General features: G+C 38.0%; 1 protein-coding gene and 1 long non-coding RNA gene across 6 annotated transcripts in view; one reads left to right on the top strand and one right to left on the bottom strand.

Moving 5' to 3' along the window:
* LOC103459522 (uncharacterized) overlaps positions 1-10,222 on the top strand; it is a 97,280-nt gene extending 87,058 nt beyond the window's left edge. Inside the window, exon 5 of the long non-coding RNA XR_001776222.1 lies at positions 5,420-10,222. This is a non-coding gene — a long non-coding RNA (uncharacterized LOC103459522). The remainder of the gene's footprint in view (positions 1-5,419) is intronic.
* tafa5a (TAFA chemokine like family member 5a) overlaps positions 9,574-24,271 on the bottom strand; it is a 160,106-nt gene continuing 145,408 nt past the window's right edge. For 3 of the 5 annotated variants that reach the window (XM_008401147.2, XM_008401148.2, XM_008401144.2), the window contains exons 4-5: positions 18,230-18,400; positions 9,574-10,879 (exon numbers count right to left, since the gene is read on the bottom strand). In XM_008401147.2, the coding sequence (XP_008399369.1) occupies positions 18,392-18,400 (9 nt within the window). In that variant the 3' untranslated portion in view covers positions 9,574-10,879; positions 18,230-18,391. Of the gene's footprint in view, positions 10,880-18,097; positions 18,154-18,229; positions 18,401-24,271 lie in introns of all 5 variants that reach the window. The other 2 variants (XM_008401145.2, XM_008401146.2) reach the window with 2 other exon arrangements.

Here is a 24,271-nt window from a genome sequence, read left to right as displayed (position 1 = left end):
ATTTGTTTTCAGGTAATCCTATCTAAACTGAAATGTGATGTATTTTGTAAAGTCGGCATAATCTTCACAGAGAACAATAATTTGTCTACCAAAATTGCCCTCTAAGATGCATTTCAGTTACCTAAACCTTCCTGAAGCACGTTGGATCTAAAGTAAAAATATCATCTTAATCCTATAAAACATCCTACAACCCGTCTGACGTGGGATTGCGACATCACCAGATAAGTTACCCAAGAAGGGAATCTTCAAGATGCCAATCTTGTCTTCTCTTCATATTTCATTATGCAACCTGTTGATGCCAGAGGCAACCCTGTCACACAATCAGGATATCTTTATTGTAAAGCAAAAAAAATGTTTCGGCACATGACTTCTTCATACGGTATGCCTGGAACGGCGAGGCAAGACGCGTGGGAAAAAAAAAAAAAAGTAACATTCCTTCTGTCACATACATCTATGAACGAGAGACTTAATGTCACCAAGACATTCTGCTCAGGAAGACAGATTGAGACTCAACACCTCACTTCATGCCAAGCTGCTGCTTCTCATAAAGGCCCATTTAAATGTATGGAGGGATGTCACTTAGAAAAAAAAAAACAAAAAAACTTGTCGACTGGAGGTTAGGAAACTTGCTCTATCAGGAGGATTCCCCCAGGGGTTGTTAGAGGCAGAACCACACAGCTTTCACCCCACGAGACGTATTGTTAGTGGAATGAGCAGGCAGAATTTGATTAAAACATTTCAAACATCATTTGGCCCACAATGTGGCGCCAAGATGCTCCCCCGCAGAGTGCACTTAACACCCCGATGATCAGAGGCGGGAGTCCTCTTACACCAGCTCAAAGGTGAGCCAACAAATCACTGTAATGCATTCAGCGTGCGGTTTCGCTCTCGCAGCCGCTGCCTCCCGCCCCTCCTCCTCCGCCGTTCCCCAACAATCGTCGTTAAAAATTCATTAGACGCTGTTTGTGTCGCCTCTTTGAGGATGTCACCCTTGATGGCCAGCTGTGTGAGGAAAAGGCAGCTTCCACGGGCCGGAGGGGATTGATGGAGCTCCCGGTGTGAGCTGAGGTACTCTCCGTGGCTTTGATGCATGCGTCAGATTACCGGGTTACAGACATGTCGGAATGAGATTCTCAAGGAGCTTGGAGCATAACCACAGACCGCAAAGCCCGGCGGGTTTGACTGCTGTTGGGGCTCTTGCAGCCAAAGGGCACTTGGAGACTTTAAAGTCGCAAGTCCAGTGTATAGAGAAGGTTCAAACGTTACAAATTACTCGTAGTTCTGGAGAGTTTGTGATGTTCCTAAGTTGGCTTCACACTATATGAGAGTTAAAACTTAGACCAGTTCAAATATAGGCATCCTGCATGCAATTCTACTCGGTTCTAATCTCACTTCTCAGCACATTCTGGCCTTTCTGCCATTGTGTTTGATTCCTCTGGCACATGCCGACAAACGGTTACATGCTAGGACTGGAGAAGTTGTGAACAATGAGGTCGATGAGGTTTTAGACCTGTAGCCTGCCTGTAGTTTTAGCGATGGCAGCAGAGAAAGTGAACAGAGTCGTTCAGTCCGTGTTGACCACACTTCCAAATATCGTTCAGGTCTCGTCTCTTGTTTACGTCGAAGGAAATTTCCTATAAGCTTCACATTTTTGAACTGGCACATTACATAGGGTCATGGGCAAATGTTGGTTAAAATTTAATACCTCAACAGAGTCCACGCCCCTCCTGTAAGTAATCGTTTCTCAGTCCAGACCCTTTGTACGAAGTGAAGAACAAGTAAAGAAACAACAAATAAAGATAAAAGAAACGGGAAGAGTACCACACTTCTAAGTTGGTGGTCTTTGTTAACTTTAGTCACTTGGATTTAATTCGCCTTTACCGGTTTTTATTGTCAGGTGTGCAATATATTAATATATTCATTAACTTTAGGCCATTCTGCATGACCAGATAGGATTTTAAGACTGGAAAATCTCCCAAAATCTTCTATAGATGTTAACTTTCTAAAAGTACACCTTCTTTTTCCTTTCTTTGCTAAAGTTAAATTAGTTTTTTGACATAACAACTCAAGGTATTAAAAAAAGAAGTTAATCAAGAAATTAAAAGTTAATTTAAATCACTAAAGCTGCTGCTTGCATGATGCAGAAAAAGTACATTTCCCCATTTTAGGACCTGAAGAACGACAGCTAAAAGTGTCCACACTCCCATTATAATGTCAGGTTTCTGTGATGTAACAAAATGAAACATTTTCAACATTTAATGTGTCCTTTTCCTTCTACAATTCAAATCATTCAAAGGAAGAAAAAAAAATGTTGAGGGAGTCCAGTTACTCAAGTGGAAACGAATACTTTGTTGAAGCTTCTTTGAGCTGATTTCAGCTGCTGCCTTTATTCTTTGGTCCAACAGTCTCTTAGATCTACGCCTCACAAAGAAAGATCCACTATAGAAGCGATCTGTCGTTTTTCAGTCAACACGCAGACTTTCCATCAAATTTGGTTCTCAGTATTGGTAGATAAATCCAAAACTAATGTTCCACATGGAAAAAAAAGTCACTTTCTATATGGATGATGTTGTGTTGTGTGACACACAGTGATACAAAAAAATATATAAAAAATCCCTCTTCAGCTTTCTAAAAACTCCTGAATGTTGAAAATCATTTAAATTTTTTAAAATTATAATTTACATTGAATAATTCTCATTTATACTCATGACAAATGAATATTCATAATGGCTTGAACAACTTAGAAGGAATATGGACAAACATGAGTAACGACTACTGATACATTTAATGGTTGACTATTTTATTTTTAAACCTTGAGTTCTTGAACTTTGAAGCACAAAAGACTTGATGCAAACAGAGCTTGAGTTGATTTAGTAAAAACTAGACCATCCTAGTGGAATCTCTTACTGTAAGTTAGTAATTTACTAAAAACTCATTTGGGTTTATAGTGTTTGTAGTTTCTGTTTTACGTTTTCATCTGTCTTAGAGAAAACCCACATTTTTTATTTGTTTTGGGATTCCGCTCTATTGTACTATATGTACATAAAGTTCTGTATTTTTTATCACCTTCTTCTGACTGATGCATTGTACAAACTGCTAAAAGATGCAAATGATCTAATGTTGGGAAGATTCTACAAACATTGGACAGTTTTATGTATGTCCAATTAAACTGAATGCTGTTTGTTTATCCAACATTATTGGACCATTTTAATTGTAACATTATCTTTGACTGATTTGCTTTTCCATTGAATTTAAGAGGAAACATGACATTTTAAAGGCAAAAAGAGGCTCGAAATGATTCATCGTGGTTTTATTTTGTTGCATTTTAGCCGGGGTGTATACAGTTTTGAGACCCACTTTTATTTTCTGTAATCTTTGGAAAAAAAATTGCCTTCTCGCCAGTTCTTTGGCGAGAAGGCAATTTTTGGGAAGGCAATTTCCCAAATTCTTAAAAGTACTAGGTTTTCAGTCACTCACAATCTGCTAATCGTGCTCAATGGCTCCCCAAAAGTTGCAGCAGTAAAGGAGCAGTAAAGTAGTGAGGAGACGAACAGGAGCCAAAGCCCTTGACACAGGAGAATCACCTGCCTATTGGACCGGTGAGGCGGGTCGGGCAGATAGGAGCTTGGCCGGCACAGTCAGTGCACTCGGGCTAAGTTCTGTCCTGCTGCACCACGGCAGCCCGCCGGCCATAATGAAATCTGACAGGATGTAAATGAGTTTTTTAAAGAGCTGGTGAAAGCTGGTCATTTTACTCATTTAGTGGTCCAGTGTGTTTGGCTGGGTCTCCACCCGTCAGCCCCGCAGCCCGCTCTTACACCGCACACTCCACAAAACCTTGATCTCCTATAGAGTAAGAGTAAACGTGTATTTCATTCAAATAAAAATATTCCTTCTATGTTCAAATAATTTTTGGAAAAGACTTGAAGATTTGGAACGATCAATATGAAGGTGGGAAGAGAAAGTAAGATGGACATTTTTCTTTGATTTTAGCTGCTTATGAAATGAAGAGAAATGTGAATTACTGGGAAATTAACTGTATTCTGTCCTATCTGAAAACTGCTGATATCTACTAAATCTGCAGCAATGGTTATGTTTTACTTGATTAACCCCTGAATGTTATTTTAACAAATGGAAAAAAAATAAACCATTGGATTTGACGCAGAATTGCGAATTTTTCTCCACATTTACTTCATATGCAGATGTGATTGTGCATCTCTGTTGATCTTTTTTTTATCATCTGCCTTGTGTCTTAAATGACATTTAAATGACAGATTTTTGGGTCGTCTTAAGTAAACTTCTTTAAACATTTCAAACTAAACTTAAAATCCATCTGACGTTGCTTATATTTCAAATAGTTGAAGAGCTTTTTGCTCAAAAGCTCTTAATTTTAATAGGTGCCTTCTCATAAAAATATAGCCTGCAATGTGATTTTTTAAATGTGCAGTGACCTTTAAAAATCGTTTGACTCTTTTCAAAGAGTCGTTTGACGCAGTCAGTTCAAATCATCGGTTCTTCTTAGACATATTGGATGATGACATACTTCTTGGGGGCAATGCTAGCAAATGTCTGAAAACCTTTTTCAATTTCTCACTAAGTTCACCTTTAACGAGTTTATTCAGCTATTACATTTAATCCCCTGTTTCTGTGCAATATCAGTCACACCTGCAGGTTAATGAGCAGTTTGAATGTTGTTGCATGGGTTTGTTTATTTTCCTCCTCTCTGTGGTTGTGCCTGTTTAAAAATTAAATGACTACTTGAAATGGCACTTTCTATTTAATTGGGTTTGTTGAGTTTATTAGTAAGGGCCCTCCTAGATGGCTGCTGGAAAAAAAACACAAAAAAAACCCCGGTGCACCCCCTGTTGGGAGTCGCTGGCATTAAAGACCTGTTGTGCTGCTTCGAAGATTTGTTCATGCCCCGTTTAGACAAAAATAAACACTAGCTATTAAGATGATTGCAGGTGTCTGCATTTTAATGAGGATTTATAATAGCAAATAAACTCAATGTAACAGACTATTAGGATTAGGCCTGTGCTATTAATTATTTACCTATAAACTAGCAAACAGAAGTGGAGAGTCCTGCAAGGAGAAACTCTTCTGTTTGATCCAGCTGTCTCATGCAGACGCTCCCAGGGAGGTTCACCAGCACCACTGCAGCATTAATGAGCAGGAATAATGACTAAAGGCACTTAGTTAGAGTTAAATGGAGCTTGAACACCCAGCTGACAATGAGCTATCTACCACAGAGAGGGTTATCAGGGGGAGTTCAGAACCAAAGCTCTAAAGCTTGAGCTAATACTGTCTTGTAATATGGTCTTGCGTTAATGTTCAAACCTCTTCAGTGTTTTAATATGTTTCACTGAGACCAAAATTTAACTTTCCAGTCTAAATGATTTTTGTTGTTTTGTTTTAATAGGCAGCATCATCCTGTGGGGTCCTGGAGGAAAACTCGCCATAGGCTGCTAAAGAATTTCCACCAAGTCATGTCAATTGAGGTTTTCGGTCCTTGAAAATGACCGACAGTGACGCCGATGTCATGCTGGGTATGTCTGAGCTCATTTTCTCTGTCATTTTCAACCTACAATGTCTGTTGAGTGATTTTCAACGTCATGCTATACTATTTCTCTTTCCACCTAATTTTTTACATCATTTTATACTTTGAGTCATTTTCGCCCATTTTGAACGTCATCATTTTCCTTGTCATAGAATACTGTGACATTTTACCTAATTTTCAATGTCATATTATACCATGTCTCAGTTGGCCTCATTTTTGATGTGGGTCATTTTACCTCATTTCAACATCATGATATATTCTACGTGTAATTTTACTTCATTTTCAACATCATATTATATACTGAATTTCGACGACATTGTGTCAGTTTCACTCTTTTCCGTTGTGCCATTTTACCTCAATTTCAGTGTCATAAAACATCGAAATTTTTATGAAAATGTTGCCAAATTTTTGAAGTGATAGCATACAATGTGTCATTTTACATTTAAGTATTATACTATGTTATTTTACCTAAATTTTGACACCCAAATATACTATGCGTCAGTTTACCTTTTTCTACATCATAATATGCTGTGTAATTTTACCTCATTTCAACATCATGATATATTCTATGTGTAATTTTGCCTCATTTTCACCATCACACCATATACGAAGCCATTTTATAATTCATGCTATTCTATGTCTCATTTTGCATCATTTTTAGAGGTTATGCTTTTTTACTTGTCATTTTGCCTCAATTTCAACGTCATTTTAGAGATCAGTCATTTTGCCCCAATTTCGACATATTAGTATAATATGTGTCATTTTATACTATGTCATTTAGCCTCATTTTAGAGGTCATGACCTCTAAACTGTGGCAAAATGACACATATACCAATATGTTGATATACTAATATGTCATAGCATGACCTCTAAAATGAGGTGAAATGAGACAGAATACTAATGTCAAAATTGAGGCGAAATTACACATATGTATTACTTTTAAAATGTGACAAAATGAGACATAGCATAGCATGACCTCTAAAATGAGGCGAAATGACACATAGCACAGTATGGCATTGAAATAGAGTTCAAATGAGACATAATTCTAGAGGCCATGCTATACTGTCTCATTTGCACCTAATTTTGACATCATACATATTTTAGATCGTACAGTATGTACAATCTACGTTAAAAATCAAGTAAAATGACAGCATGGCTTGTTGTTGAAAATAAGCTCAAATGAATAATATAAAATGACATTAACAATAATTTGTCATTGTTAATGTTATTCTGTACTAAATGAGGTAAACTAATGTAGCAATGCATGACTTTGAAAATTATACAGCATAGTATAAAGTCAAAATTCAGCTCAAATGACAAGGTTAGCATAATGTCTAAAATGAGTTAAAATGTCATGTAGTATACTCTAACATGACACTGACATGAAAGAAGTAAAATGCCGTCTAAAACGAGGTAAGTATGACGTTAAAAATGAAGCCAAATGAGACACAGTATAGCATGAGGTAGACAATGAGGTAAAATGTCACATGGGATGTTGAAAATGAGCAGGAGACGTAGCATTAGCATGTCACAAATGAGCTCAAATGATGCATCGAAATGGCATCAAAAATCAGTGACAAATCAACTGATGTCAAAAATCAGCTCAAACTACAGAGAGCCTGTTGAAAATCAACTAAAATGCCGCAAACCATCTATGGCGTTGAAAATTAGCTCCAAATGACAGCATGATGTCAGCAATGAAGCCCAATGACAGACGCAGCACACAAACAGAGCAGAGATCGGGAAAACCGTTATTAAAATGTCTGAAGTGGAATTTGGTGAATAGCAATATGGAAAATAAAAAAAGTGCTTGAACTTTTTTTTTTCTAAGGTTGCAAACATGTCACCCACTGAGTCAGTGTTTGTTCTCCCGCTGTCCTAAACCTCACAGATTACCAGCCATGCCGAGAGAATCTGAACTGTTTTATAGGCTGAAGATATTGGCACTGTGAAAGCATCCTGGTGAGGCAAGCAGCTGTGTTGGCCATATTGTGTATCGATCCAACTTGCGCTGCGATGGCTGCACTTAATCAGATTTATATTGTAAACAAAGACTCGTAGTATGAGATGTGAATTAGCAGGTAAATGTTATCCATCAAAGGAAATAATAATATTTTGTGCAGCGCGATGCAGTATTGGTATTTCAGAGATTTATCTGGCCTGGTTTACTGCAGGATGCTTGTGTCGCCTCTGCAGGCTCTGCTCACCAGAACCTTTAACTAAATGGACACGTGCCCTAAAATTTAATTAGTTTATCTGATGGGTTTAATTGTGACAAAAATGGAAGAAATCAGTAAGAGGGAGAACAGTTTTTCAAAGAGAAGTGGAAAAAGAGCCCCAATCTTTCAAATCTACCGATATTCACACTCTGCAGGTCTCTTAAGAACATGGATGCAGATAATGAAGGAACCCCACGATGATCTGTCCTTATCAGATTAGAAGATGAAACGGCATAACGGTGAACATTGTCGGATAATCCTCAAAACATATCGTGCAGATAATTAGAGTCTCATTTATTAAAAATATCCCTACAGCACCAAGCAGCTAGTTGAGAAATAAAGAGACTACATCTAAGGAGTAACTTCCATGCCTGCTACGTTTATATTGTCTTCTACAGAATATTTTAATCAGATCAAAGGAAAAAAGGGGGTAAAGCTTCTGCTTTCTAAGAATTAAAGTGCTGATTTTTCTGCATGAAATAACTGACATGTTCTGGGGCCATCAGATCTACAGTGACTGAGTCAGATAAATGATTCAGAAAACATAATGATGCTGTTGTGTTTCTAATCTTTACAACTTCCACACATCAAAAAGTTTGCTGCAGCCTTCTTGGTTTACTTCTTATTCCATCGACTCAATTTATGTTTTCATATCAAATATAAAAAAGATATCTAACGAATTTACACATTTTCTAAAGATTACCTTGTTTTTATCCTGTGTCCTAGATAAAAATTGTAGTCAAAGTTTACTGCGTTAAAGTGTTTTGCATCATTTTTCCTGCAGAATTAAGAACTGAATTTCTTGATGCGCTTAAAGAAGTCAAATAAAAACAGCTCAATTCCACCCAGATATTTTTTTTCCTGCATGGATTCATTGATAATGTTGTTTACCGTTTTGTATGGAAAGTAATTCTGGTCCAGGGCTCAACTGTTTATCAGTTTCGCTCCTTGGTAAAGCTGTGATACTGCTGCAGTAAAATGTATCCTTTGTTTTCCATAAAAGGTACTCCATGCCCAGAACATCCGGTTTGTTTGAGGAGGTTTGAATGTCAGATTGTACTCTGGTCCACCTAAAAACCGTCTGGTTGAAGTGAACTCTGATTCTTCTGTCTGGAGATGGCTCCAAAATTGGGAGGTGGACTATAGCGCAGGGCATTCTGGGTAAATAAATATAACCAAAACAATTGCATGAGTCTAACGTTAGCTGTACAAGTGGGTCGGGGTGTTTTACCAAAGACAAAAGAGAAACTGCTAAAATTTGACGCCGCTCCATCGTTGTTTACATTTCATGAAGGAGGAAGTCACATTCGGTGTCGTCTTCAGAGCTTTTTATGCCTTTTCCTTTCATGGTGCAGCGCAAGGCACTGTGCTTTTTATGACTGTAAAATGTCACAAAATGGACATTAATTATTAGAAAATGCTGACATGTTCAGCTGTCTTCAGAGATCTGAAAAAAAAAAGATGAGCTGCCCAGGTCTTCGTTCTGAAAAATAATCTGTAAAAAATACCTGAAAACCTGCAAAACAAATGAAACACACATTCATGAACGGAAACCAGACCTCGCGCCACCGAAACCACCTGCACGTTTCTTGTTTTGTTTTTTTGTTTTTTCCATGTATTTAATTTATTCTTAAAATATTTCATGATAAAAAAATGTATTTATATGACTATGTTTGCAGTGCTTCCTTTCGGTACCGTTCCTCTCTGCTTCCTTCATTGTCCGGATCGCCAACGGAGAGAGGCTGGATTTGTGCGAACGAACACAAGCACCAAAATAAATTAAGAGATCAAAACCCGTTGAGGGGGAAATGAATCAGTATTCCACATCGTGTACAATACAATATCATAGCAAATTAGCAGATTTCAATGGCGTCCACTCACTACCATAGATTTACAATGTTCTGTTGGCTGCACATCAGTCCTCAAGAAATTGTGTCGCTCTCCTTTTTTTTCTCTTTTTTTTTCTTGTCGTTAATGGTTCTAATAAGACTGACTTGTAGATGACCATGAAAAGAAAGCAGCTACCGAGGTGTGAACAGAAAACCATAGACTACGAGCCAGCAGTAATGAGAACAGCGTTTGTTCACGTTCTACTAAACTGCCATTGTGACCACATTTAAGTCCAATAAGCTTCTCTACAAAGGTACAACATATAAAATTGTTAAATATATAACTTTTTAAGGGCCTTTCAAAATACATTTAATGGCAATTCTTCGCTCTTCCCGTTCCGACTCGACAGTATCCGTCCGTACTCTCCGTAGACGTGTAGCGTTTCCTTCGACGTGATTCTGTCCGAAAACCATAGCTACTGAAAAATCACAAATCAGATTTTTGTTTTTTGTTTTTTTTTTTGTTGTTGATACATAGTTATACGTATGCAGTACCTATAGTTCCAGTTCCAAAATACAAGTTGTGGGCTTCAGCCTGAAGAAAAAAAAAAAAAAAAGTCCAGAAGGTTTTAAAAGGACTCCATTAATTCGATTGTTCGCGTGGAGAGATTTTGTAGCAACCACCCCAAAGAGGAAGAGGTCTCTTTTGCCACCTCTTGTACTAATGATCATATTTGTTGTCGTTTTGCTCTTTGGTCTATAAAAATAAAGGAGTTTGACTCCAGCAGAAGGCCTATTCACAGCAGAGAGCGCACAGTTTGGTTTTTACGGCCTCATCAAGTGGTCTGAAGCAACACGGTTCGGTCTGTAATGATCCCAGCTGTGCTCTGGAAACTCCCGCACTACAGAAAGACTTGGAGAGGTGGCGATGGTGTTTGGTGGTGGGGGAATCCCTTTTTTTTTTGTTTTGAAAATGCAGCGAGCAGCTCCTTAAAAATTGGACTTCCAATGACAAAAAAACCCAAAAAAACAAAAAGCATTTTAAGGTGTCCGGTCCTCTGCGGCGTAATAAAAGTTTTTCATCGAACAGGCAGATGCATTGACGAGGAGGAAGGCGCTGACCCGCTGACAGACGGCGTGAGGGAGCGGTCAGAGGCGCGAGTCACTGGAGGTGGGAAGTGTTTTAATAGTGAGTTTGTCCGAAATCCCTCAGGAGCACAAACTCCCTCCGTCGGTCACTCCTCTGTTTGGCACCTCTGGTTGTGTTATGACACCTGAAAACACACGAGAGAAACATAAATTAGGCTTTTTACCTCACAAAAGAAATAACTCTGAGCATTTATGTAGCAGCTTATTTGGTAGGCATAGTGCCTAGCTTAGAAATTCATACCTTTTCGACACTTTAAACTTCAAAAGTCAGAGTATGGTAACAAACTCCTCACATCACCCTGAAAACACAGTTACCATTGTGGCCTATGATGGTCAAACTTTGATTTTCTTCAGCACAGATAAGTATGGAGTAACTTTTGAGAAGCTGCAAAGGTTTACAGGGAGAATTTGTTGAAAGGACAACTACTATTAAATCTGAATGCAACAGCTGAAGGAAAGCCTGATGAAGCCACTTTGCCACAAGATATGTTGGACAAACCTGCAAAACAAGGCGCTCAGACCCTTTGGGGGTGTCATGGCGACACGTGATGTTGGGATGCTCATTTTTGGCAGTGAAAATACTGTTGAAACCAGACAAAGATTTTTTTTTCTTACTGACTGAAACACCTCACATCAAATCAAACCCCTTAAATCAGATGAAACTTTTCTTGATTTAGTTTTAGTTAAAATTACAAAAAATATTTCTATTTGCTGTGTGCCGGAAAACTTTGCAACAAAAAAAGTCTGCATATATTTGGATAACTGCATTTAATAACTTGGGTCAATTTGGTGAGTTAAGTTCAGAAAGTGAGAATAAAAGACATGTTTGTGGCTTTTTATTCAGCGAATGTAAATATCCGTTTTCAACTGTAATACGTTTTGTTTGTATAGCACCTCTTTAAACAAAGACAGTTCAACGTGCTTAGATGAAGACTGCAAAAGACTGATGACTGAGAGTTTCAAATAGATTTGAACAAGGCATAAACATGTTAAACGCTTGTCAAATTCTAGAATTAATAAAAATTAGTTTGTGGCAAGAAAATTGCAATTTGCAGATGCACCATTCAATCTGAGTTTGCGATATTTTTGCGAAGATTAAGTAAAAAATCTTAGTCTAGATCAGGGGCGGGCAACTCCAGGCCTGGAGGGCCGGAGTCCTGCAACTTATAGATGCGTCTCTACTTCAACACACCTGACTCAAATAATGAGGTCGTTAGCAGGACTCTGGAGAACCAGACTGCACTCAGGAGGTGATTCAGCTGTTGCTGGACCAGAGAGACATCGGCCCTCGAGGACCAAGTTTGCCCACCCCTGGTCTAGATGGACAAAGTCACATTCCCTCAAATGACATCTTTGACTCTTGATTCTTATTCTTAAAAAACAACCAAAAATCAACTTTCATTTCCCCATAATTATGCAATTTTTGTGTTGGTAAAAAAAAAAATAAAAACAAAAAAATCAATCCAATTGAAGTCTGTTTTAGCTTATTATTTTTAACTTCAGACAGCTGCATGCTGTCTGTATGCTAGGTTAAGCTATGGGTTAAGCTATGGGTTAAGCTATGGGTTGCTATCCTTAGCCTATTAATTATTCTGTTTACAAAACAAAATGCTGCCATTTGTATTTTCTTCCAGCAAACCTGTTGCCAGACTGACTCATGATCCATCATCTGATCTGTTAGCGTTGTGTGGAAACAGATGGTGCTGGAGTCAACACTGGATTTCCAAAAGGCCTGATGGAGATCCGTTTAGGACTTGCAGTTCTCCTTTCCACACTCTTGAGTACAAATTACTGAAAAAATGGGCCACGACACAGTGAGTAAATAATTCAATTTCTTTTTGACAATAGCAGACTCAGCTTTTAAAATATCAGAAATGTATAAAGACAATAAATCAAAATGTGTATCATTCGAAATTGTTCACATTAAAGGTATTAGACAAAGTGGTGAGGCATGATTACCTTTTGTGGGATGAGACAAAATGGCAACATGTAGAAACACAGGATGTTTTGAGCTTATTGTGTCAATTGCCATCCAACTTACTGACATTTCATACCGGCTGAGTGGAGATGTTGTGAAACGTTCATACTGGCCTACAAAGAAACATACGTCACATTTTGCTCTTCCTACTCATTTAAAACTTTATATTTAGACTACAAACAAAGATTTTAAATTTGTAAATGGCAAAAACTAGAGAATCAAAATTGGGCCCAAGTGGGAAAAAAATGGGAAGATTGGTTTCAGATGGTTTGTTTACATGCATGAAATGTTTGGAATGAAATGACAATTCTATGGAAGCGGAAAGCTGACGTTCTCCGCTTATGCTTTTTCTCAAAGGTTTTCTCGAGGTAATTTTCCGTTTTCCTGAAATAAGTTAGTTTTCCAATGAGTTTCTCAAGGTAGGCTAATTTCTCAAAATAACGAGTTCATTTCCGATGGTTTTGTTAAGATAACGAGTTAATCTCAGGAATCCAAACGTTTCCTCCAGATTAACTCGTCATGGTGACAAAACTATTAGGAAATGAACTCATCTCGATACAGCCATTGGCAAAATGTACATGCAGAAAACGTACGCTCTCAGCTTCCGCACAATGTATGGGTATGAAAATATTGGTATTACTTTAAACATTTGCCAATGGTTTTGTTGAGTTAATCTCGAGAGAAACCTCTGAAATCTCAATTTAGACTAGTTTTAAGAAAAGTTTTAAGTAAAAACTATTAAAACAACATATCATTTTCTAAATCAACTGCATTTTACATTTACTTGTGAAAACAATGAGGCAAAATAAAAAATTTAGATCTACAAAATAGGGGCTGTTGCAAAGGTAATTTCCCCTTTATGTCTCAAAGAACTGCAGTCAGGTGAATGAAAGGAAAAAGCACCAACTATCTTTTTAAAAAGTAGTTTTAAACTTGCAAACAGCTTGCTTCAGTCTTTCATCATTTATATAAATGCCATGTTGCTTTTTTTCTCCAACACTTGCCTAGAAAACAAAAAGGTTTCTTTTGTTCCGTGCGTTCCCTTGTCATGAAAATCACATTTAGCCGTTGTTCCCGTGCAAATGAGGATGTTAATTACAGCCCTCTGATTGCACTGTAAGAGTGTTTTGCAAATCAAATATTTAGACATATTTAGTGAGTGTAAGCTAATAAAAGCAGTTAGTAACAGTGCAGAGACCGTGCGAAAAACATAATCTACAACAGAGAGCTTCTTCCAGCAGCTTCCTCACCATCTGGCCACTGCCAGTCACACAGTTAACTTGATAGAGGTACCGATGCCTTCCAGGAGCGCTGCACAGCCACCGAAGCCTAATTCATAATAATAAACTCTTGACGATTTCACAGGGTGCAATTTGCCATGAAAGAGGCAGGTGTTGAATGGAGTACTATCATGTATCACAGATGACATTGTCTTATGCTTTGGGAATATTAAACATCCCGCTGACTCTCGGTTTATTGGAGATAATGTCATGGTTTTGTTGGACCTGGACATCAAATGAGCTAAATCATTAAAGGTAAAAGGTAAAAGTCATGACAGCAAACTGCTTGGCCAGACAAGTTTTTGATGCCACAGTGTTGGTCTTTTAGAGCCTCCTAGTGGGCATAATGGCATTTAAATTACACAAATGAAGAAAAAAAAAAGGTAGAATAACTGCAGAGATGTTAGAGAGAAGAAATGCAAGACTAGCTGCATAGTAAGTTTTCTATGATTTCGTTCACATTTTTTGCTCACATTTATACTGTAGTAAATAGTTTACTGTTATTACCATACACAAATCTCATTTTAGGAAAACGTGGGCGCTCTATTAAAAGCAGGTGCAAAGTTCATACAAAATTATATAATTGCAAAAAAATAAAAAAAATTAAAAAGATGCCTGAAGTAATAGTTACTTGAGGTTCATCAGATAAGATGTAAAAAAAAATTTAAAATTATGATTAGAAGAACCCTAACCTTCAAAGAGCAGCAGACCAAATAGCCCTAAAGGTATGTCTTTGAATTTGTAAGAGAACAAATAAAAATACCTACATCAAATCATGTTTTATCTACATGTACAGGACCTAGGAGTCCATGGATTTTTTCAATCTGATCAGAATTAACAAAATGACAATATGTAGGTGTGTAAGTCATACTGACCCGACTCAAACAGAAACACCTTGGGCCAAAGTAACTTGATGCATCCATGTGACAATAAATGAAGCTGTTAAGTCAGATTTATAACTGCAGGAGGATTCTTTAGGGAATATGACAAACAAAATTCATCTGTGTTAACATGCAATTTTCTCTTGTTACAGAGCGGCCAAACAATTCACTCGATTCGTATCAATACGTGCCTGGGAGGATTAGTTTGAGGATGAGGAAGACATTCGATTTCAGCTATGTTACTTGGAGATTCTTTTCCCTTGGGGCTTTGATTGATGCATGGAAATGTGCATTGCATCCGCAGTTGTTCTGACTGAATATGTTTGCAAGTGGATGAAAACTGTACGCGCACAACATAGATGTTGACAGGAGTTCCAGGAGTGAAAATGTGCAAATATGGCAGTTCTGGGTTGACATTTTCTGTGTGAACTCTTCCTGACTCCCTTTCAAAATGTCACTGTGCCGAGACCCACGGTGAACGTGTGAATGGACACACTTCAAAGACAACAAATCTACACGGGCTCTCCAAAGTACTCATTCTTGTTCGACGTGAATAATGCAACAGCCGAATGACGAAATGATTTTGTACAATCTTTACACAGTTTGACAAATCTGACCTTGCTTTTTGCATCACAACGCATTGCTTGGTGCGAACCTCTCCTTGTTTCATGTCCCAAGTCTTTTTGCACTGAAGCGCGTTCTCCGTCTTGCTGCAGCACAATAGTTTTTCCGGATGAATATTCATAAGAGAACAAGTAGGTTAGGAACGATCCACAGGTTAATAAGGGACGGGAAATTGCTCATTACATGCTGTGATGTTGGGATAATGCCTGAAGCAGATGCCAAGATCAAAATCCATGAACATGTATGCATGGGCCTCCAGACGCCGGTCCCTGTCTCACATTAGGATGGGGGAGTTCAAAGCTATCGGGGGTGTTATGTCATTATCAGGCCTTTCAAAGCGCATTTCCTCAGAACATCAAAGTAAACACATTTCACTCTGCATTCAACAATAGGATCAGGACTCAGTTCTCAGGAGGAAACATTGGAGCAGATTTACTCCTGGTGGCATTTGCAGCAGAACGGCACTGATTTGTTTAGGACACTAAATAACTTCTTGGAACTGTCAAACATATTTACTGAGTAAATTGAAGGGTCTGTAATTAATTGCATTTTAATCAAAAACCATATATTTGTTAAATAAGAAATACTTTTTGGTGCTAAATAATAAATCTACATGGGAACTGAAAGATATTTATAGTTTTTAATCTGTTATTTAGGTTATTCAGCTATCAGATTGGTGCAAAGTGCTATTGCATCTATTCTGCTTTCAATTTTAACCAACCCGTGATTATTGATCTTTAAAAAGATACTCCTTTGGAAATGTGAACTGTAGATGCTGACATTAGCAATGGGGATATCTCATTGTTTTGTATTTTGGTTATTTTATTGTATTTAATGTTCATCTTAAATGTTCAATAAAAGTAACTGTCAAAGGTCCTTCTAGGATCAGGTTGCAAATTAGTTGTTGCTACAAACTGATGTAGGCATCAGATTGTCTTAAACTGAGTTTCAGTCAACAAATCAACAGAATAAAGTTAGATTTTGGGCTTGAATACCTCCAGTGATGATCTAAATGTCTGTAAAACATGCAGACAACAAGCATCTTGTTAGATTGTGTTTTGAAGCAAAACTTAATGTCAGTGGGCTAAGAAGTGGTTTACGGATGTACCAGAAACAAATACAAAGGTTCCAGCTTGAACATTTGTATGTCAAAAAAATAATTTACACCTTGCAATCTGTTTCACATTTTGGCTTCTTACAATGATAAATGTTATTGGGATTTTAGATGCAACATCTACAGAAAATGCAAAAAGGAAGTAAAATAATGGATGAGTTTTTTTTTTTTTTTTTTTTAAACAAATACTTCATAGAACTGCCTTTGACTTCTATTTCTACTGCAAGGCAAAAATCTAATTGGGGTATGTCACCAACAACTCAGTAGAGTGAACATCAACTTGACACTGGATTTTATTTAGGGGTCTCGCATTGAAAGGGGTTCAGTGCAGGGTGCACATTTTAACATTTTATTTATGAAAATGGTCAAAAAACAAATTATTTCCCTTACATAAAACCCCAATAAAATACAAAGTATGACGTTAAAATGCAGAAAATGTTAACAGGTAGGAATACTTTTGCATGGTAGTGTAAACAGAGAGAGACTCAATTAAAGGACCAAATGCTTCTATCCTGTCTGAGTAAACAGCGCTGTGCACTACAGCTGTAAGAGTCGACAACAGGAATCGAGCTCTGTGTCTAAATATAGTCTGGCATCTGCTGTGGACACACTCGTCTGGACAGAAAAGCAGCAGGATCAAATCTTTGCTTTAAAAGCGAATCATAACACCGGCCATAAATGGCGACAGTATTGACTCAACAGACGAGGCCGGCTTTCTCCGTGAGAGCGGCCATCTTTACGACTTCGGCCTCAACCCTTTTATTGTGCCGCATGTTAAATTTACAGCGCGGCGACTCTCTATTTCCCAGTCGCATGTATTAATATCCTGGTCTGTCTGGCGCCCTGCGTTGTTCGTCAGCCTGATGCAACCTGTCGCAGCGAAGCAATTGTAAGGGAAAATATAAGGTGTGCCTATAAAAGTTAGGGGGGTGCGGAGGGGGGGTAGTGTTATTAGATTTGCTGCACACATGGATTTTCAGTGGCTAAACATACACAAGAGAAAATGAGTAAGCCAAACAAACAGGCAAGCAAACACTGTTTGTATGCTTGTAGGATAAGGCTATAAACACATCCCTATGAATAAAGTGCCTCGTAAATGTCTTCACACTCTGATGTCTATAGAGTGGAAAAAATATACATGCTTTACCGATGATTTTTTATTATTTTTTTTACAATTTCAATTCTAAAACTTTCATGCAAGCACTTCCCTCCAGAGCTGCCGTAGCCCACTGAACTAAAAGCATCATGAAGACAAAGTAACACAGCAAACAGGCCAGGAATAAAGTTGTGGAGAAATTTAAAGCAAGATTTGATTAGCTGTTCAATACATCTATCAGAGTTAGGCATACACCTGCTGCGATAAAAAACAATAATTCAAATAATAGCGTGATACGTTAAAATAAGTGTGATCATTTTCAGTTGTATGCTAGTTTGTTTTCCCACCTGCAGGTGGCAGTATTTCTTACCTCTGCTGCACTGCTTCCTCAGTCTTAATTGATGTCATGTTCAAGGTTTTCCCGGCCTGGTCAATGATTTAAATGAGCTTTCTTTAAAATAAAAAAAACATAAGGGTTTTTAAAACAGGGTTTTTATTGTACCTTGCAGCGTCAAAGAAGCCCTTGGTGCTCTGCGACCAGGGTTAGGGTGGAGCTGCTGTTGTGTTGGTGGGTGGTGGTGTTGGTTGGTGGGTTTTGGCTGTCTGTCAAGGGGTCATCAATGCTCTCCATAGTGCAAGAATGTTGAGGGGAACTCTTGTCGCGTCATAGAGCCTGAAGGAAGAGAGGAAGAGGGGAAGGGGGCGATGGTTATCAGGTCTCAAATTTAGACAGTCTCATCCCCCATCAACACCACCACTACCAACTTATCTAGAAGGGAAACTGGTGCCTTTAATTTACAGGTTGTTCTGGGCTTGTGTTGGTGTAAGAATGGTAGTTGAGCTCTGGCATTGTTAAAATGTTGATATGCAGCATTCAAAAGATCGTTTGAAATAGCCATGGAGTTGCTGTAAAAAGATTAGAATTAGGGAAAGTATGTTCTGTGTTGTTCTGGTTTATCAGAGATTACCTCCAGAATTTGGAAGTAGAAAGGCAAGGATTATTTTCTCACACTTCAATCTAATCCAATAAACGACACCAAACGAGAGTCAACAGCACATAGAGATGGATTGACATGAAATTGGTAACAAAAAAAAAAAATACATTTTTTCTTTGTTAAAATTCTTTAAAGTCCAGTAAGAATGCAAAACACTTGGTGTGGATATGAACGCAGAACTCAACTGTAACAACCTTGCCTTAAAACTCATGATCACATTAGGGTTTCCTGTCAGAGCAGAGCACATAAAGAACTAGAGGATTCTTTTATTATTGTATCTGTGTCATTACAGATCTATGGAAAATCAATCAGGTGCCGCTCGTAAAATGGAACCAACTCCCTGGAAACCTGAGATGTTCGGAAACTGTCAACTCACTTAAATCAAGAAAAAAAAAGCTTTTACTTGTTTATAAAGCAGTATCTTAACACAACATAATGCGTAAATGTATTAATTTATTGCTCTTTCCATATATTTTTTGTTGCTAATAGGATTGAATTAAGCTGTGGAAGACTGGTGCAAGCCAAAGAAACACTGCTTACCTTTCTTGAGCTATTATTCATTTTCAATCTCAGTAGAAACAGAAAGGCTTTTAAATAAAGGTTAAATACCACATTTAGATAAATAGTAACATTTTAAGAGCTTTCGACAAAACCTGCAGCGCCGACATTCTGACATGTTGAATTATGTTTCAACTCTCAAAAGTTCGTTTCTCAACATAAACTCCACATCAATCGATGCTTATAAAACCACTTTCTTCTCATCCATCCTGAAGTTGTTAAAGCGGTAGAGCAAAGCAATGTGGACACTTGGCTGAAACACAAAAGTGGACTTTTCCACTCGCTGCACAGAAGAAGCTTAAATTTAAGCTTACTTAGCAGATTATTCCCACAGGCTCTTAGTTTGCTGATAAGAACTTTAAAAGACGGACTTTACCATGTCCCTTCCTCTTGCTTCACTCCCTGTTAACACCTCCCCAAAAATGGAGGGAACTTGTTCGCTTCAAGACAAAGCAAAGTGCTGAGTTTGCTCACTGCAGAGTGGGATGCCGGCAGACGGGGCTAACCGTTAGCGGCAACAGTGTTTCTTTATCTTTCTCCCCTTCTATCAGCCTGTACGGGGGCCCGCCTGAGCAGCTGTCTGCTTAGTGGTGAGCCTGTTCAGCCCTCAGCTGGATCCATCTGCAGGGCCCAGAGGGATCAATTACCAAGCCTCGTGCCGACCCACAACCGCTGGGGGGAGGGGGGGCTGCATGGTGATGGAGGGGCTGGGGAAGATCCCATCAGGCCCAGTCCGAACAGGATCCACAAAGTCAAAGAGTGGAGGAAACAGGCAGTAAGTGGGGGTGTTCAACACTTTCTAAGCCTAAGGAGATTTTTTTTTTTTTTAGATCAGATTAAAAATGTTTTTTGTTTTTTTTCTAGACACTATATTTAAAGGGGCAGTAAGTATTTTCCAGGAGCCATTTTCTAGCACAATTAAGTAACTACATCACCTTCAATTATACATATAAAAAAAAAGCTGTATATATCAAATATGGCTTAAAAGAAATTTGACTTCATAATTTAACACCTTGAAATTGAGTTTCTGTCTCTTTAAAAACTCCTGCTCTTTCAAAACCTCCTTCTTCAGGAAGTCATCAGAATATGGTTCCTCCATTAACCCTTTAGCAATGTTTTTACCAGCGTTGCACTGAGAAGTAGCTCGTACAATGAGCTCAAAGTTGTGCAGTTCCACCAGGTGTTTGCCAATTGCTGATGGCTAGTTTGAAGGAGCAGAGTGGGGGAAGGAGAGCTCTGTGAGGCAGAAGCTCGGAAGCTGCAGCTTGAAGGAGGAGCTGCGTCCTCGAAGGCGGAGCTAGGTCTGCCCAGGTGTTTTGCACAGCTCAATTGTTGCAATGGGATATTATTACAGGATTTCTCAAACATGCAAGAAAGAATCACACACTCCAGGTATGTTTTTGATGAGGGAATTATAACAATGTAAAGCTCAAAAATATTGATTTTACACAATACCGCGCCTTTATGCAGGGATAAAAATATTTAAAAAAAACAGTCCTCAGCTCTGTGCATATTATGCACACAAGAGTGTCCTCCTCCTCCCACATGGCGTCTTGAAAGTCTATGAAATATGCATATGCCAACTCATGAGCTCATACATTATCAAATATTATAATATCTTCTCCTCACTCGTCTGAGTTGGAGTGTGACAGTTCATCTTGTTTCCTAATTCCTGTCTTCTGCTTTCCTCGCTGAAAAAGTCTTGATTACTGTAATCACCATCTTTCTCTCAGTAGGTGCCACGCTGTTTACATCCTAAAAAAACTGACAGTCAGAAGCAGCCTAATGGAACATATGATTAAGAACCAGTCAGAGGATTATTACCGTGTTTGCTAATGTCCTTCCAGTATTAAAAATGCCGTGTTGTGACGTTTGCTTCGAGTAAAAAACACAAAACTGTGACGTCTGCAGCAGTCTTTATAATGGCAAGTGCATTTTTTCATTATTTTTTTCACTAAGCTACCTGATAGGCTTTTGCTGCTTTACTGAAAGTTATACAAAAAGGTATAGTGAAGTGTAAAATATAGATGTTTTTTAAATTTATTTTTATTTTACCCATTTTTAAGTCACATATTTTTTCCAAGTCCTTTTAAAGAGGGCAGAGAACGACTGACTGAAAGAAGGATGCTCCACTTTTCCCTCCAGATAAAGCTGGCTGCTTGGAAAAAGTTTTACTCTTGGAGAAACATAAATAAACCCATAGTTATAGCGTAGGAACCCAAAGACATAAGGAAGGATGGAAAATGAAAAAGCCCAGAAACAGGAAGGAAAAATAGAAGGAAAGAAGAAAGGGGGGAAGAAAAAAGGAAGGACAACATTTAGGATGGGATATGGAATGAAGTCTTGGCCTAAAGGTAGTTTTCAAAACTACTTTCTTTCTCCATGCTTATTAAAATATGGAAAACACTGCAGAAAATGACATAATTGTCCAGACAGTGCTGAAACCGTAAGAATAAATGGCTTCAATATCGCTAATGGATTTTTTTTAAGCTAAAAATCTAATTGTTATAGCATGAAGCCATAATATTTTTACTCAGGCTTAACATGGACTCTGCTTTTTTCCAGTTCGCCTTGTTTTTGTGAATATATATTAAATAAATTTAACAAAGGAAGTGTGTTAAGGAGCCATGTCATTATTTATCAGAGCAAAATAGAAATCATTGTGAGAAGATAATGCGCCCAAAACAACCTTAAACACCTTAAAAAACAGAGAATTTACTTTCCTTTGACAATGTTAACATACGTTTTCCATCTTTTAAAAAAAACATATTTGTACTTTTCATATAGGATCTTGTTTTTTCACAGTGCTAAATTGCCTGAAATTGCACACATAATCCCCCAGAGTACTGATGCATTGGCTGCTTTAGCAAGACGCTGTGTTTAAGCGGAAGAGTATGTGGTCTTCTGCTATACGTCGCCGTCTCAGTGAAAGCCACACTCTCTCCAGAGATGAGCAGCATTGTGTTGTGCCCTCCATCATTTCAGACTGGCAGATCAAACGGTGCAGAGAGCTATCGCAGTCGGCATGCATGAGGGGAGCGAGAGCTCAGAGAGAAAGGGAAGGGGAAAAAAAGTGAGAACGGCGTAAAGGGAGAAAAGCAGAATCCCCTCAGGTGATCTGTCGGCCTTTTGTGAAGCACGGAGAGAGAAGCAGCATGGCGGGGGAAAGAGTAAGAGAGAGACTTCCAAGGATGTCAGATCTAAAGCAGCGTAAACTGTTGAGCTTTTGAAAGTTGATGTGCTGTCGCTCTTGGGTTGCTGATCAGAGTCTGACTAAAGAAACCTTTTTATTTAAATTAAAAACTGATGCAAATTTGTGCACCTAAGTTTTTTTGTTGTTGTTTTAAGACAGGCTGTGTACAAATGTATCCACAGGAGGCTTTATTTAAAAAAAGAGATCCGTTTAAGAAAAAAAATAAAAATAATCCAGAGATCTTTATGTAAAAAAAAACAACATTTTAATCATTTCCCGTGAATGTTTTGAATTTTAAATTAAAGGTACTCAAGCCATCAAAAACATACAAAACACAATTCGTTTTTTTTTTTTTTAAGTATCTTAACGTCTACTCTTCCATTTAGAGCCACAGGAGGCATCGGAATAATAAAGGTTTGAAGTCCTTCAGCTCCGACTGAAAAAGGAAGCGCATCCAGGGATGATTATGCTCACCAGGTGGCCGTGGTGGGGGAGGAAATCAAATCAGATTACATTTGCACCTCAAGGGCAGGCCACAGTGAACGATGAATCAGTGACGAGGTTTGGTTTAAAAAACCCCAACCTCACACTTCCTTTGATGCACCCCGGCACAAACCTGATGCATTATATTTATTTTCCCATTTGTATTACCTCGCTTCTTTTAGCCTGCTGCTGTACAAAAAGTACAAGCAGCACAATTTGTACTTGCTGTCCATTTTGCTGATCAAATGTATGGTTGTATGGCGGGGAACTAAAAATGTATTAATTTGAACAGAAAAAATAACTCCTTCAAAATACTTCCTGAAAGATCAACAAACTTTAAATTCCAATGAACATTTAACATCGGAGCTGGAAGGCTATTTAAATATCCAAAATAAATAAATAAAACGACAAACAACAAATAAAATAAATGATGAAGTCTCTAAACAAAATTGTCCTTCAAAACAAAAGGTCTAGTTGAGACTCATGAAAGAAACCAAAGTCTTTTATTATCTGGTTTTTGTTGGAAAGAGAGAAAAGAGAAAACAGTAAATCATACAAATGAAAATTCTTGAATTTTTTTTAACATTTATTATCCGGTTAATAGATTTATTCTTACGACAGGATTAATCACACACTTAAAAGACAGGACATTTATATAAAACTAGGTTTTCAAACCTTACTTTGATCATATTTTATTTTTATGAAAAGAAAGACCTAGTTGTCCTTGTATTGTGTATTATATCCCCCTATGTCTTGTAAGAAAAATACACTTAGTTTTAACAATTAATATTTTTTATGTTCATGTTATTTAATAAATAACTCTTATTTAACAGATGAGAACTTGTGTAGCCTGCATGTTGCCTTCATACATTTGAATATTTTCATATCGACACTTTCCTATTGTAGGGCAGTTCAGATAACCAAAATTATTTTTATTTGCTAAATGCAAGAATAACAAGAACTCCCAGATGAAGATGTCAGGATATTGGTAGCTTCTGATTAGTTACTTCATGACATCTGTGGTAGAGAGACACGCCTCCGTGACACACTAAGTCCCATCACGGTTCAGATGGTATCAATTCCACAACAGCAGCAAAAGAGCTTATAAAGAAGCTGGTAACAGGAGAATTTGCTGAAATGAGTCCTGGACTTACACAGCCTGACAAGCTGCTCAGTGAGGAAGAAGCCGTCGCTCCAAAAGCTACATGAAAACTTGGATTACATTTTGCAAAAGCAACTTAGAGGCAAGGAACAAAATATAAGGGGTGGTATTTAAGAACGCATTTCATCATCCATTGTTGGTTGTATATATATA

Source organism: Poecilia reticulata, linkage group LG23, assembly GCF_000633615.1.
Source record: "Poecilia reticulata strain Guanapo linkage group LG23, Guppy_female_1.0+MT, whole genome shotgun sequence".
Classification (NCBI taxonomy): Eukaryota; Metazoa; Chordata; class Actinopteri; order Cyprinodontiformes; family Poeciliidae; genus Poecilia; species Poecilia reticulata.
This window is presented reverse-complemented; position numbering and strand designations above follow the sequence as displayed.